At 39.4% G+C, this 16,908-nt stretch overlaps 1 protein-coding gene across 3 annotated transcripts in view; it reads left to right on the top strand.

The window, feature by feature from the left end:
* Nucleotides 1-2,694: 2,694 nt before the first annotated feature.
* F8 (coagulation factor VIII) overlaps nt 2,695-16,908 on the top strand; it is a 201,637-nt gene continuing 187,423 nt past the window's right edge. For 2 of the 3 annotated variants that reach the window (XM_052742782.1, XM_052742780.1), the window contains exon 1: nt 2,695-2,858. In XM_052742782.1, the coding sequence (XP_052598742.1) occupies nt 2,713-2,858 (146 nt within the window). In that variant the 5' untranslated portion in view covers nt 2,695-2,712. The remainder of the gene's footprint in view (nt 2,859-16,908) is intronic. The other variant, XM_052742786.1, reaches the window with a different exon arrangement.

The raw sequence follows: 16,908 nt of genomic DNA, 5'->3' as shown, positions 1-16,908 counted from the left end.
CTTTTCGCCTTAGGGATGACAGGGTTTATTTTCGCTTTATTCTTTTATTTCAGATTGTGCGTATTTACGTAAGCAGTGAGCTTACGTAATTCTGGCGCTCGTTCCAACGCTGTTTCAGCGCTGGAAAACATATCTTACACATTTTTAAAGCATTCCAAGTACATTAATAATAAACACTTGTATTATAATGGCTGCTTCTTGCCCCTCTTTCAAGTTTATATATATTTAAAGAGAATTATTTTTATATTATGTATATGGATGTTTTGCCTGCATATATGTCTGTGCAGCATGTGTGTGCAGTAAGTACCCACAGAGGCTAAAAGAGGGCATAGGATCCCCTAGAACTGGAGAGGGATGTGATACAGATATCGCAATTAGAGCTGAGACCTTCATTGTCTCTTATTCTCTGTACACTTACTAGTTGTGAGTCTTTGCAAAAAGAAGCTTCTCAGATGAGGGTTGAAAGATGCCCTATTTTGTGGGTATAATGGTAAGAAATTGGGGGTGGGCACTATATTTCTGTGTGCATTTAGGAAAGCAGTAGTATTAGGTTCTTCCCTTAGGCAGCCATGGAGTTTTGGCCCCGTAACAGGTATGAGTTCCATCTTGTTGAGTGGGCCTTAAATACAAGCATAAAGTGATTGGGAGTATCTTGCCATGCCAGACATTATCGTAGCTCACAGGGTTCATAGCTGTTGCATAAGACTGTTGGTTACTTGTCTCCCCAAATAGCATGCATATAACCTTACTACACTGTGAAATCTTGTCAGTGGGGGTAAAGCTGTTTGGTTTTTTTTTTTCTGTCTTTCTCCCCCACCCCGCATCTATTTTTGTTAGCTAGGTCAGTGTCAGCTTGATTTCCCCATGTTTTATGACCCAGGTATGTTGTATCTTCAGCAATAGGGTCTTACCATCAAGTTCTGTAGAATAAGTGCCAGTAACGTTGGCAATAGCCTATAATGTTTGGATGTTTATGGGGCCATTAACTCCAAAGGAGTTAACCCATTCCTGGCACTGGGCGTTATATTTATTAGCTTGTGGTGTTTAGTAGGGGCATTGTCACCCTGTTGTAGGGGAAACTCCATTTGAACTCTTATGTATATATACATGTATATTTTAGAAAGCTACAGTAATAGGTTTCCATATGACCTTTTCAAATAACTTTAGTGTTAGTAATCACTCCCCATACTCCCTTCTCTATCTGGCCCTCCCATCCTTACCCTCACTTAACCCTTCTTGTTCAATTAGTCCTCTTCTCTTTTCCTATCACCTGCAGTCTATCTCACTTCCCTTGAAATCTTCCTTCCCTTGCTGGCCCTGGCCTTCTTTCCTGGTCTCTATGGATACAACAATTTAAAAACACATATCTAAAGATTCAGAGTTGACATTCACATATGAGAGAGAACCTGAGATATTTGTCTTTCTGGGTCTAGGCTACCTGACTGAGAATAATTATTTCCACCTCTATCCAATTACCTGTAAATGTGATAATTTCACTTTTCTTTACAGGTGAATAATATACCATTATATGAATGTACCACATTTTCATTATCATTCCTCAGTTGATGTACACCCAGGCTCTTTCCATTTCCTGGGTATTGTGAATTTAATAGCAATTAACATGGATATACAAGTATCCCTATAGTAGGATATAGAGTCCTTTTGGATGTATGCCCAAGAGTGATATAGCTGGGTCATATGGTAAGTTTGTTTCTAGCTTTTTGGAGAGGGAGGGTGTCTTAGTTAAGGTTTCTATTGCTGTGATAAGACACCATGACCAAAAGCAATGTGGAGGTGACAGGGTTTATTTTAGCTTATACTTCCAGATAACAATCCATCATTGATGGAAGTCAGGGCATAAACTCAAGCAGGGCAGAAACCTGGATGCAAAAACTGAAGCAGAGATCATGGGGAAACACTGCTCCTTATAGCTTTATCAGCTGCTTTCTTATGCAACTCAGGACCACCTGTCCAAGGGTGGCTCTGCCTGTGGAGACCTGAGGCCTCCCATATTAATCATTAAATAAGAAAATGCCCAGCAGACTTTCCACAGGTCACCTGATGGCAACATTTTTTCCTACTGATGTTCATCTTCACAAATAACTCTAGTTTATGTTAAGTTGACAAAGTAACAACAACAAACAGGACAGAGGACACAAGTATCTTACCTGGGTCTTTAGGTCATGTGGGCAGCTGGAGAATTTCTGTGGGGAAAGCAGGCTGGGATCTGGTGTATCCCAAAGGGGGCTGCTACAGAGAAGCTTATACATTTCATTCAGATTCCGGAATCTTCGCCATCTATAGTTTCTTTGCTGCTGGTACTGAGGAAGAGACTTTTAGAACAGTCTAGGAATCTGAGTACAATTGAAACCTCTTCTTCAGCATTCTGTTCCTTTCTCAAGTATTCAAATTTGGGAGGATGCTCTCGGAGGGGAATGAGTTAAGCCTTAGCTCAGCCACCCTTTTCCTGTTCCAGTTTTTCCTGTGCCTGTTTCCTACTGTCAAAAAGGAAGCAATCCTTTCAGTTCTACTTAGTGCTAATGCTACTGTCACTCTTAGAAGATAAACTTCCATAAAATCCTCTGCAAAATATTTAAGAGTTTTCACTAAATCATAAAAATTTTACGTTTTTTCTTCTCGAGAGCTAAAGCTATTTTACAGAAGAGTTAATTTTTCACTTCTCTAGGTGAACATTTTCTAGTAATAAAAGCCATGCAAATAGCACTTTTCACTTGCTTCTTTCTGAGCCTTTTCTATTTCTGCTCTAGTGCCACCAGAAGATATTACCTGGGTGCAGTGGAACTATACTGGAACTATAGGCAGAGTGACCTGCTCAATGTGCTGCATACGGACACAAGGTAAAAATGCTCTGTTGAGTGTAACATTGTGAGGATATGACTTCGACTAGAAGAAGGTGCAGACACTAGGCAAGGGTGGATAGCTAATAGTTAAGTCCTTCAAACATTTGCAGGTAATGTGTGCATGCAGTCTGATTATTTGCACCATGATGCTTGCCATTCCTTCTCAGGGACCTAAACTTTTCATTGATTTTTGTTGTTTGCTCATTGATTCTTTGTTGCATGCTGCCACTGTGATTTAGAGACAAGGAGAGTGAAAAGGCAAGGAGCATGGGAGAGAAAGAGTAGAATTTCCCTTGGCCTAACCTAACCTTCCATAGAAAGAACTGGAACAGTGAAATTCGCAGGAGTATGCATGTGATAGACTTTTTATATGATATTTGCCATGGCATTAGAAGCTTTTCATCTTTAGGAAGGGATTCTGGTTTATCTGATAAGATTAGACCATTAAATGAACTCCTCAGTATTATAGTGGTCATTGACTTATTTCAGTTTTTCCTCTTCTTAAATCTATTACACCTTGATTTGATAAAGTATTGAAACTGAATTATATACTAGTCTCTGATTTTGTTAAAGTACTGTCTGTACTTATATCTCCTTTGTCATTCTTGATCTTTCTCTCCCTCTACGTCCTTCTCTCTTTTTCTTTCCTCCTTTTAAAAACAATACTTACAGGACATTTCCTGATTTTATTGGTTTTTGTCAATAAATATCTTTTGGGTTGATTTATCAATTTCTTTCTATTACTTCAGTTTCTGCTTTTTAATTTCATTAATCAATTCTTTCTAATTTTATTTGGATCACTTTGTTATTCTTTTTCTTACCAAGTTGAATGCTGAAATTACCTATTTTACATTTCACTGTGGTTTTTTGTTTTGTTTTGTTTTGTTGTTGTTTTGTTTTTGTTATTCTTTTTCTTACCAAGTTGAATGCTGAAATTACTTATTTTACATTTCACTGTGGTTTTTTTGTTTTGTTTTGTTGTTGTTTTGTTTTTCCAGGCAAGGTTTCTCTGTGTAATAGCTCTGGCTGTCCTGGAACACACTTTGTAGACCAGGCTGGCCTTGAACTCACAGAGATCCACCTGCCTCTGCCTCCCGAGTGCTGGGATTAAAGGTGGGGGCCACCACCACCCGGCTTATTTTGTAATTTTTTTTTGTTTTTTGTTTTGTTTTGAAACAGGGTCTCACTTTGTTGTTGTTGTTGACTGTCATGGAACTCACTTTGTATACCAGGCTGGCCTTGAACTCACAGAGATCATCCTGTCTCTGCCTTCTAAGTGCTGGGATTAAGGGCATGCACCACCACACTAGGCTTTCATTGTGTTTCTTTAAATGTGTACTATAAAGGTTTAAACAGAGACAGGAATATGAAAGCAGAAAAATCAAGAGTTCAATCCAGGTTTGACTACATAGTGCGTGCATGGCCAGCCTGAACTACTGGTAACCCTATCTCAAAATACCAAAAGAGAGAAGAGGGATTTAAACACAGTGTATATATTATATTAATGTAAATGCTACATAGAGTTATATCATAAATACGGCATAAGTATTTTGTGTTGTGTTTCACTTCCTCATTCCTCTTCCACATCACTTAGTCTTGTTCAACACACACACACACACACACACACACACACACACACACACACACACACACGAGTTTTGCTTGGTCATTATTAATTTTAAAAAACTGGGATATTATACATACTTTACATACTTCACTCAGTAACGCCTTGTAGAATTCTCTACACATCAGTAGATACAACCTTACTTCATTCTTTTTAGTATCTGTATAGGAGCTGTGTCATACAAATAAACACATTCATCTCATTACCATTTTGGGGGGTGGGCTCTATCCTATATCATAGTTTACTGATGTAGTCATCATTCACTCACTCATTCACTCCTTTTTTGGTACTTGGGGTAGACTTCAGGGCCTCCTATTTTATTCATGAGTGCTTTATCACTGAGATACAGTCCCAGACACATTGTTGTTATTTTAGCAGATTCTCTGGTGGTATCATGCTAGAACAAATGAAACAGATGTTTTAGTTTTCGTTTTGTTTTGTTTTTGAGACAGGGTCTCTCTATATATAGTTCCAACTGGCCTGGAACTCACTTTGTAGACCAGGATGACCTAGAACTCATAAAGATCCACCTGCGTCTGCCTCCTAAATTCTGGGATTAAAGGTGTGCACCACCACAACCAGCTGTTTTAGTTTCAATTTCTAGAAAGTTCAAGACTCTTCATACATTTCTATCTTCAAAGTGTGAGATTATACTTACCTCTGCATTTGCATCAGAAATGTCTTATGTCATTGTTTAATTTTTGTCTGTCTTATAAGCATAGAAAAATATTATATAATTAATTGTAGTATTTTTATTTCTGCTGAGATTAAGCATCTTTTAAAATGCATTCTGTCTATCAGAGTTGATTTTTTAGATTTTACTTTTTACATACTTCACCCATATTTCTTTGGGGTCTTCCACTTTTTTTTAACTGTGAAAACACTTTTATTACAAGTATTCTTATCCTTTATGTATATTACAGTTTCTCCTAAGATTATCTGTTGCCTTTGTTTATAACTATTTTCAAAACACTTAATTTTTATAGTCAAATATACATTTTTTTCACATCCGTAGATTTGACAGTGTTGTTTAAAAATGTCTTCCACATCTCAAGGTTATATGTATATCCTTCCAGATTTTGTTGTATGAATTTTATATTTATGATTCAAATTAATCTTCATATTTTATTTTGCATGGCATGAGAGAGAGGGATTTATTTAGCTTCATTTCCATCTGTGTCAGTAGCCTATCAGAATGGCACCACCACACTCAACTCTCTAGCTTTTTATTTTTATCATCATTATTCAGTTTTGGTATTAAAGTTTGGTGGACTATCATATAAATTAATGAGTATTCCATCATTTTCTATAGAATTATCTATTGTTTAAAAATTAGGCAAGACTCATTTATGATTCCACTTGGTCCCAGTGAGATTTAGGATAGTGTTAGTAATTTCTCCAGGGGGCAGCTCTTTCAGTTTTACAGTTGCTTTACTATAGTGTTTTGTTTTTTCATGAGTCCTTTACATTCTCTGTAGTTGCCTGCCCTTAAATTCCTGTGTCTTTGCTATTTATCTGAGAATAAGCTTGCCAAAAATTAGTTTGTTTTGTTGTTGGTGGTGGTCCTTTGAAAGAATGAATTCTGGAAGTTTTATTTTGTTTGAAACAGGATCTCATATAGCCCATGTTGGCTTCCAACTTACTATGTAGATGAAGATGACTTTGAACTTCTAATCCTCCTGTCTTTACCTTCCAAGTTCTAGAATAACACGTGTGCACCACAACATCTAACATTTCTGAGTTAATTTTAAATGTTTCATTATTTTTATATTTAATACATTGTTTCTTCTTAGTTTCTTTTTGTTTATCTTGCTATACTTTCCAATACCTATGAAAAGTTCTTTCCTTTTTTCACCTTTGTCTTATATTTTTTTATTTTGAAGATTTTATACATGGGTATACTCTATTTGCATCATTTTACCCCCTTATTCCATTCCAACTTTTCTCATGTAACCCCCAACTTCCTCTCAAATTTATGAGTTCATGGGTACAACATGCCTGTTCTGTCCAGAAGGCACTATCAAAAGCAGTCATTCTGGTCCTTAGGCTCTTACAGTCTTTCTGCCCACTTTTCCATGCATGATGTTTCTTGAGCCCTATATATAGACACTTTGTTATAGATGTCTCATTTGGGACTGAGTCCCCATGGTTACCTATTCTCTGCATTTTGACAAATTGTGGCTCTCTCTGATAGACTCCATCAATTGCAAAAGGAAGATTCTTTGATGAGATGTCAGAGCTGTACTTACCTATGGTAAAAAAGATGAGTGTGGAAGGTGGAAACTATATTACTTTAATGATAGGGTAGTAGTGGGTTCTCTTATAGGGCCTATGATCTCTTCAGTCACAGGTTCTTGTCTAGGTTTATATGCCAGGCAATGAGTTCCCTCCATTGCCATCCCATCCCTGAATGGATTTTAGATCCAATTAGACAGCTATTGGTTACCCCCAAGATACAAGTGCCACTATTTCACTACTGAGGCGTCTTGCTGGTTTCATCATTGTTGTTGTTCTTGGGCTTTACAACTGGGTAGGACTGAGGATAACTTTTCTTTCTTGGTAGCTTTCATAGCACCTTCTGACAGTATGAGTGCTAGTCCTCAGGGAGAGGGATTCCAGGTTAGTACTAGCTCAATTCTTCCAAGTTCCATGACCAAAGTGTGTGATGTCTTCAACAAGAGGATGTTATCTTCATATTTTGGCATGTAGACAAGAGCAATGACAATAGCCTATATTGTTTTGGGGTGTATCTTGGACCCCTCCCAACAACTCGAAAGGAGATATCCTTTGCCTGACCCACTAACACATTGGGGTTTTTATTAGATAGACTATAGCTCCCAGGAAATATTATTTCACTGTGTAGGGTAACTGCATTAAAATGTAGTGTGTGTGTGTGTCTGTCTGTCTGTCTGTGAGAGAGATGGGGGGGAGGGAGGGAGGGAGGGAGGGAGGGAGAGAGAGAGAGAGAGAGAGGGAGGGAGGGAGCATATGTGTTGTATGTACTTTTTTTCTTTTTGATTTTTTTCTTTGAGACAGGGTTTCTCTGTGTAACAGCCGTAGTTGTCCTGGAACTCACTCTGTAGACCAGGCTGGCCTCAAACTTAGAGATTCACTTGCTCCTGCCTCCCAAGTGCCAGAATTAAATGCACCATCACTGCCCGACTGTATGTGCATTTTTAAATGAGATTATAAAGTAATAAATTTCATTATGGCTTTTTCCAAACATCCTTAGTGTTATTTATCCCTCCTTCCTTCCTTTCCCTCTGTTTCTCTTCTTCCCCTTCCCCAGTTAAGTCCCCTCAGTTTTTCCTTTCCCACTGTCTCCTGCTATCCCCATTTCTAGAGTTCCTTCTTCCCCCTCCACCAACAGTCCCTTTGTTTATTCCTGGCTTCTACAGTTATTCTAAGTTACACAATCAATCCTTAAGATTCAGAGCTAGAATCCACAAATAAGAAAGAACATGTGGCATTTGTCTTTCTGTGTCTGGGTTACCTCATTCAGAATGATGGTTTCCAGCTCCACCCATTTACCTGTGACTTTCATGGTTTTGTTTTCTTTCTTTCTTTTTCTCTCTCTTTCTTTTTTCCTTCCTTCCTTCGTTCTTTCCTTCCTTATTTTTTTTTTTTTTTTGGTTTTTTGAGACATATCTTCTGGTTGTCCTGGAACTCACTTTGTAGACTGGCCTTGAATTCACAGAGATCCACCTGCCTCTGCCTCTTGAGTGCTAGGATTAAAGGTGTGCACCACCACTATCTGGCTCATTTTTCTTTATAGTTAAATAGGATTCCATTGTGTATATGCACTATGTTTTCATTATCCATTCATCAGTTTATGGATAGCTAGGCTAATTCCATTTCCTTGCTATTGTGAATAAAGCACCAGTGGACATGGGTATGCAAATACCTTTGTAGTAGAATATGGAGTCTTTTGGGCATATACCCAGGAGTGATATATCTGGTTCATATAGTAGTTCTATTTGTAGCTTTTTGAGAACTTCCACACTGACTTCCAAGGTGGCTGAATCAGTTTATACTCCATGGATGAGGGTTCCTTTTTCCCCATATTTTCACCAGAATTTGTTGTCATCTGACATTTTTATGGTAGGCATTCTAATTGGGATGAGAGGGAATCTCAACATAGTTTTAATTTGAATTTCTCTAATTGCTAATGATGATAAACATTTTTAAAGTGTTTATTAGCTTTTGTATTTCTTCCAGTGAGAACTTTCCGTTCAGTTCCACAGTTTTAAAAAACGAGTTTTTTCTCTTTCATTCTTTCTTTCACCTTTTTTGTTTTACTTTTTTTGAGATTCTAATGTAATTACATTTCTTTCTTCCCTTCCCTCCCTCCAAATCCTCTACTATATTGCTCTCTTTCAAATTCATGGTCTCTTTTTTCATTAATTGTTATTGCTTGGATATATGTATATGTGTGTGTGTGTATATTCCTAAATATAACCTTCTTAGTCTGTATAATGTTACTCATATGTATTTTTCAGGGCTGACCATTTGGTATTGGTAGCAATTGGTGTGCTCTTTCCCAGGGTAGACTGTTTCTACCTCTTTCATCATTCCTTGGTTGCCTGTAGTTCTTTGTGTAGGTTGAGACCTCTTGGGATTTTCCCAGTCCACTTTAGCAGGTCTAGTGGTATCATCCTTGTTTAGTTCGCATCTGGACAGTTATGTTGTTGAGACCATTGGGGTGCAGCTTCTGATATTCCTAGGAGACACAATCTCACAGCAAAGCCCCTGATCCTCTGGGTTTTACAATCTTTCCACTCCCTCTCCCAAAATGTTCCCTGAGCCTTAGGTGTATGAGTATTTTATAGATATCCACTGGGACTCAGCACTTTGATTGATTGTGATTTTCTGTTATGATCTCCATTTGTTATGAAGAGAAATTTCCTTGATGAGAGGTGAAGACTACAGTTATCAGTGGGTATACGAAAAAATGTTTAGATTGTCATTAGGGATTTTGATGATTGGATTAGTAAAGTAGTTGATGCAAATTCTCCTCCAATACCCATGACTTCACTAGCACTGAGTAGTTAGCTAGGTTTCTAGTAGCAGGCATGTTTTCCCTCTTGTTGAGTGGGTCTTAAGCCCAATCATAGAACTGTTGGTTACCACCAAGGTAAGTATGCCACTACTGCACCCTTAGGATTATGGTGCCATGCTGGTCACTGTTGTGGTCTATAAGTGTCATAGCTGGGTAGGACTTGGTTGCTTCTCTCCTTTGGAGTGTTTATTATTTTTTGTTTGTTTGTTTTAATTCTTTGTATATTCTAAAATGATCTGTCCAATGTATAGCTGGCAAAGATTTTCTTCTGTTCTATAGGCAGTCTCTTTATTTGATAGATGGTTTCCTTTGATGTACAGGTCCCATTTATTGATTATTGGCCTTATTTCCTAAGCAATTAGAAATGTTTTATTCAGAAAGCCCTCACCTATTCCTATATCTTGAAGTATGCTCCCTACTTTTTCCTCTAGCAATTTCAGTTTCATATATAATATTGAGGTCTTTGAGCTATTTGGAGTTTATTTTGTATAGGGTGAGTGATAAGGATTTTGTTTCTTTCTTCTATATGTAGATATCCAACTTGTCCAGCACCATTTGTTAAAGATGCTATCTTTTCTCTTGTGCATATTTTTTGTTCCATTTGCCAAAAATCAGGTGGCTGTAGGATCATGGACTTATATTGGGGTCTTCTATTCAATTCTTTTGATCTGCCTGTCTTTTTTGTGCCAGTACTATGCTGTTTTTCTTACCATGTCTCTGTAGTATAACTTGTAATCATCTATAGTAGTACCTCCTACAGTAAGTATTCTTTTTGCTTGAGATTCTTTGATTATTGGGACCCTTTTTGTTTCCATATGAACTTAAGATAGTTATTTTTATATTTCTATGAAGAAGTAAGCTGCAATGCTGATGGGATTGCATTGAATCTGTACATTATTTTTGATAGGATGGTCATTTTCATAATACAAATTCTTCTGATCCTTGAACATGGGATCTCTTTCTGTCTTCTAATGTCTTCTTTAATTTCTTCAGTGTTTTAAAATTTTGCTGTAAAGGTCTTTCACTTCCTTAGTTAGATTGATACCAAGGTAATTTTTAAAACAAATTTATGGCTTTATTCATTTTATATGTATGAGTGTTTTGCCCGTGTGCATGTCAGTTCACCACTTGAGTGCCTAATACCCACAGAGGTCAGAAGAGGGATCCCCTAGGACTGGAATTCCAGTCAGTTGTGAGCCACCACATGTGATTTGGGAACCAAACCTGGGTCCTCTTTAAGAGGAGCTAGTGCTCTTAACTGATGAGCCATCTCTTCAGCCCCCATCTGGGTTAATTTTTGAGACTATTGTTAGTTGGATTGTTCCCCTGCTTATTTTCTGTTACATTGATTTCTGACCTTGTACTGGCTAGTTTTATGTCAACTTGACACAAGCTTTAGTCATCTGAGAGGAGGGAACCTCAATTGAGAATATGTCTCCATAAGTCTGGGCTGTGGACAAGCCTGTGGAGCATTTTCTTAATTAGTGATTGATGGGGGAGAACCCAGCCCATCGTGGGTGGTGCTGTCACTGGGCTGGTGGCTCCAGGTTCTATAAGAAGGCTGCTGAGCAAGCCATAAAGGGCAAGCCACTAAGCAGCACTCCTCCATGGCTTCTGCATCAGCTCCTGACTCCAAGTTCCTCTCTTGAATTCCTGCACTGACTTCCTTGAATGATGAACAACGATGTGGAAGTGTAAGCCAAATAAATTGTTTCTTCCCCAGGTTGTTTTTGGTCATGGTGTTTCATCATAGCAATAGTAACACTAAGACAAATTGATACCAGGATTGTGGTGTATGGCTGTGACAAGCCTGACCATGTTATTTTGGGGAGGATTGTGGAAGGACTTTGGAACTTTGGCCTGGAAAAGCTGCTGAGTGTTCAGACCTTGGTGAACTGTTCTATGGAAGTATGGAAGATGAGGATGTTAAGAGAAATGCAGAGAATGGAGTCCTGGCTTGTGAAGTTCCAGAGGGAAGTTTGAGAGTCACATAAAGACTTTTTCGGGGCTGTTGCATATCTTGAATTAAGAATTTGTCGTTTTGGTCAACTAAGACTGAATAGTCAGCCATGATTAACAAGAGACCAGCACCATTAAAGTGAAACCTTGGTGTTACTGAGAAATTGATACTGGTTAGCTGGAGCTGAGAAAATAGTGGGGATTTGGAAGAGACCAGCATCATTGAGGTAAAATCTGGGAAGTGTCTCCTGACAGTCAGCACACAGAATCTGTGCTCTAGAGGCAACCAAGCTGTACCTCATGCTGATAGCTGAACTTGGTAGAGCAAAAGTCACACAGGTGGTACTGGTTTTGAAGGCATAAAGGGATGGAGAGCAGCTGAGGTTTAGTACTGTGAGTGCCAGGAGAGGCCATTAGTGAAGATGCAGCCTCACTAGCAGTAGGAGGTCCAGGATTAAAGGAGTGATGCAGAGAAATTGAGGCTTGGCACCATGAAGAGAGCCTAAAAGAGCTATTGGTAAAAGTGCATGTATATCTGTGCACCATGTGTGTTGCTGGTGCCTGAAGAAGGCAGAAAGGGCATCAGATCTCCTGGAGCTGGCATTACAGATGGTTGTGAGCTGCCATGTGGTGCTGGGAATCAAGCCTGGGACCTCTGGATGAGTAGTAGTACTCTTAACTGCTGAGCTGTCTCCCCAGATCCTGTACTGTCTTTTTTGTTTTGCTTTGTTTTTTGTTTTTCAAGACAGGGTTTCTTTGTGTATAGTCCTGGCTGTCCTGGAGCTCACTCTGTAGACCAGGCTGGCCTCAAACTCACAGAGATCCACCTGCCTCTGCCTCCTGAGTGCTGGGATTAAAGGCGTGCACCACCACCGCCCAGCTTGTATTGTCTTTTTGATACTGAGATTTTAGAAGTTCTTTATATAGTCTTGATATTAGAACTTGATTTATATTATGTGAATGTTATCCCATGCTGTGGGTAATCTTTTCACAGTACTAATAGTATTCTTTTTTTTTCTTATAAGGAGACATTTAATTGGGGCTAGCTTACAGTTCAGAGGTTTAGTCCATTATTGCAGGAGCCATGGTGGCATGTAGGCAGACGTGGCCCTGAAGAGGTAGCTGAGAGTTCTACATCTGGATCTGTATGCAGAAGGAAAAGAAAGTGAGCCACAGGGACTGTCCTGAGAATCTTAGAATTCAAAGCTCACCCCCAGTGACACACTTCCTCCAACAAGGCCACACCTACTCCAACAAGGCCATACCTCCTAATAGTGCCATTTCCTATGGGCCTAAGGGGGCCATTTTCATTCAAACCACCACAAATATCAGTATCACAATATAAAACATTTTACAACTTTAAAAGTCTTTAAAAGTTTACAAATTCAAACACTTTAAAATTCAGACTCTTTTTAAAAAATCCAAAGTCTCTTTTTAAATCCAAAGTTTTTTACTTCACAGTCTCTCAACTGTGGTCTCCTGTAAAATCAAAAATAAATACTTTCTTACTTCAAGAGGGAAGAACCAGGGCACCATCACAATCATATCAGAGCAAAACCAAATTCCAGCTGTATAAATAACTCAGTATCCAATGTCTGGGATCCACTCACAATCTTCTGGGCTCCTCCAAAGGGATTGGGTCACTTCTTTGGCTCCGCCCTCTGCAGCACTGACTTGGGCTGGCTCCACCCCACTGCTGCTGCTGTCCTTGTTGGCCAGCCCATGGTTCTGGCATCTCCAAAAATGATGGAGTCCCTTGATGGAATGAGGCTGCCACCAATAAACCACACTTGGGCTCTATTCATGGTGCTAATCAAACTTCAGCTTCTTTCCATGAGCCCTTCAGTCCTGGGGTTTCCACTAATACTGAGGCTGCACTTTCTCCAATGGCTTATTCTGGCCTCTCACAGTGCCAAGCCTCAGCTTCTTTCCATGACCCCTTCATGCCTTCAAATCCACCTGAAAGATTCTTGTACATTACCAAGTTTGGCTGCCAATGAGAAGTAAAACCTTGGTCTGCACTGACTCTGAGGAAACACTTCCCAAAAGATTTTTGCCTCAAGGATGTTGGTCTCTTCTTAATCACCACTAATTCCTTACCTCCAGTTGGCCAGTATCTATTGTCCCAGTAAAACAAAGACTTACTTCAGTATCTCCATTCTCTTGTTAATTATGGCTAATTCTTCAGCCCCATCTAACCATAACCACAGATTCTCATCTTTAGTCTTTAAGAGACTCTAAAACTTCCCTCTGGAACTTCACAAGCCAAGCCTCCATTGTTTGCTTTAGTTTCAACATTCCTATCTTCCAAGCTTCCACAGAAAAGGTCATCAAGCTTTGATCTTTTTTTTTTTGGTTGTTCAGGACAGGGTTTCTCTGTGTAGCTTTGGAGCTTATCCTGGAACTAACTCTGTAGAACAGGCTGGCATCAAACTCACAGACATTCGTCTGTCTCTGCCTCCCGAGTGCTGGAATTAAAGGTGTGAACCACCACCACCCAGCGTGAACTCTTTTTTTTTTATTAAGAAATTTTTTATTAATTTTACATACCAATCACAGATCCCCTTCTCTTCCCTCCCCCCCACTGCCCTGCAATCCTCCCCCCCCACACACACACCCTATTCCCTCCTCTGAAAAGGTAAGACCTCCCATGGGGAGTCAGCAAAGCCTGGTACATTCAGTAGAGGCAGATCCAAGCCCCTTCCCCTGCATCAAGGCTGTGTAAGGTGTCCCATCATAGGTAATGGGCTCCAAAAAGCCAGCTCATGCACCAGGGATGGGTCCTGATCCTACTGACAGGGGGGCCCTTAAGCAGATCAAGCTACACAACCATCTCATTTAGGCAGAGGGCCTAGTCCAGTCCCATGTAGGCTTCTCTAAAGTTCATGAGTTCCCAATAGCTTGGTTTGGTTGTCTCTGTAGATTTCCCCACCATGATCTTGATGCCCCTTGCTCATAGAATCCCTCTTCCCTCTCTTCGACTGAACACCTGGAGCTCAGCCTGGCACTTGGCTATAGATCTCTGCATTTGCTTCTATCAGTTACTATGTAGGCTCTGTGATGACAGAGTATTCAGCGATCTGATTACCTGGGTAAACCAGCTCAGGCACCCTCTCCACTATTGCTAGTAGTCTAAGCTGGGGTCATCCTTATGGATTCCTGGGAATTTCCCTAGCACCAGGTTTCTCCCTATCCTCATGATGTCTCCCTCTATCAAGGTATCTCTTTCATTGCTCTCCCACTCCATCCCTGTTCCAGCTCGACCATCCCATTCCCTTATGTTCTCATCCCCCATTCCCTGCCATCTATTATCCCCCTTCACCCCCAGTTTACTCCGGAGATCTCATCTATTCCCCTTCCCAGAGTGATCCATGCATCCCTCTTAGGGTCCTCCTTGTTACCTAGCTTCTCTGGAGCTGTGGGTTGTAGTCTGGTTATCCTTTGCTTTACCTTTAATATCTACTTATGAGTGAGTACATACCATGTTTGTCTTTCTGAGTCTGGGTTTCCTTACTCAGGATGATATTTTCTCATTCCATCCATTTGCCTGCAAATTTCATGATGTCATTGTTTTTTACTGCTGAGTAGTACTCCAGTGTATATATGCACCACATTTTCTTTATCCATTTCTTTATCCATTCTTCAGTTGAGGGGCATCTAGGTTGTTTCCAGGTTCTGGCTATTACAAATAATGCTGCTATGAACATAGTTGAGCATGTGTTCTTGTGGTATGATTGATCATTCCTTGGGTATGTGCCCAAGAGTGGTATCGTTGAGTCTTGAGGTAGATTGATTCCCAATTTTCCAAGAAAGTGCCATACTGATTTCCAAAATGGCTATACAACTTTGCACTCCCACCAACAGTGGAAGAGTGTTCCCCTTGTTCCACATCCTCTCCAACATAAGCTGTCATCAGTGTTTTTGATCATAGCCATTCTGACAGGTGTAAGATGGTATCTCAAAGTCATTTTGATTTGCATTTCCCTGATGACTAAGGATGCTGAGCAATTCCTTAAATGTCTTTCGGCCATTTGAGATTCTTCCATTAAGAATTCTCTGTTTAGCTCTGCAGCCCAGTTTTTTAAATTGGATTGTTCAGTATTTTGAAGTCTATAGTTTCTTGAGTTCTTTATATATTTTGGAGATCAGCCCTCTGTCAGATGTGGAGTTGGTGAAAATCTTTTCCCATTCTGTAGGCTGTCATTTTGTCTCATTTTACTGTGACCTTTGCCTTACAGAAGCTTCTCAGTTTCAGGATGTCCCATTGATTAATTGTTGCTCTCAGCCTCTATGCTACTGATGTTATATTTAGGAAGTGGTCTCCTGTGCCAGTGTGTTCAAGGCTACTTCCTACTTTCTCTTCTATCAAGTTCAGTGTAACTGGATCAATGTTGAGTTCTTTGATCCATTTGGATTTGAATTTTGGGCATGGCAATAGATATGGATCTATTTTCAATCTTCTGCATGTTGACATCCAGTTACATCAGCACCATTTGTTGAAGGTGCTTTCTGTTTTCCATTGTATGGTTTTGTCTTCTTTGTCAAAAATCAGGTATTCATAGGTGTGCAGATTAATGTCAGGGTCTTCAATTCGATTCCATTGGTCCACATGTCGGTTTTTATGCCAGTACCAAGCTGTTTTTATTACTATAGCTCTATAATAGAGCTTGAGGTCAAGGATGTTGATGCCTCCAGAAGTTGCTTTATTGTACAGCATTGTTTTAGATATGCTGGATTTTTTGTTTTTCCATATGAAATTGAATATTGTTCTTTCCAGGTCTGTGGAGAATTGTGTTGGGATTTTGATGGGGATTGCATTGAATCTGTAGGTTGCTTTTGGTAAGATTGCCATTTTTACTCTGTTAATCCTACCTATCCATGAGCATGGGAGATCTTTCCATTTTCTAATATTTTCTTTCTTCAGAGACTTAAAGTTCTTGTAATACAGGTCTTTTACCTGCTTAGTTAGAGTTACCCCAAGGTATATTATATTATTTATGGCTATTGTAAAGGGTGATGTTTCTCTGATCTCTTTCTCAGCTTGTTTATCATTTGTATATAGGAGAGCTACTGATTTTTTTCAGTTAATCTTGTATGCTGCCACCTTACTGAAGGAGTTTATCAGCTGTAGGTGTTCCCTGGTGGAATTTTTGGGGCCATTTATGTATACTATCATATCGTCTACAAATAGCAAAAGTTTGATTTCTTCCTTTCCAATTTGTATCCCCTTTATCTCCTTTTGTTGTCTTATTGCTGTAGCTAGAACTTTGAGTATTATATTGAATAGATATGGAGAGAGTGGACAGCTTGTCTTGTTCCTAATTTTAGTGGAATCACTTTGATTTTCTCTTCATTTAATTTGATGCTGGCTGTCAGCTTGCTGTAAATTGCCTTTATTATGTTAA

The sequence above is a fragment of the Peromyscus californicus genome, unplaced genomic scaffold, assembly GCF_007827085.1.
Source record: "Peromyscus californicus insignis strain IS unplaced genomic scaffold, ASM782708v3 Scaffold_10__1_contigs__length_136768540, whole genome shotgun sequence".
Classification (NCBI taxonomy): domain Eukaryota; kingdom Metazoa; phylum Chordata; class Mammalia; order Rodentia; family Cricetidae; genus Peromyscus; species Peromyscus californicus.
The sequence above is the reverse complement of the archived record's forward strand: the minus strand, read 5'-3'. Positions and strand labels throughout refer to the sequence as shown.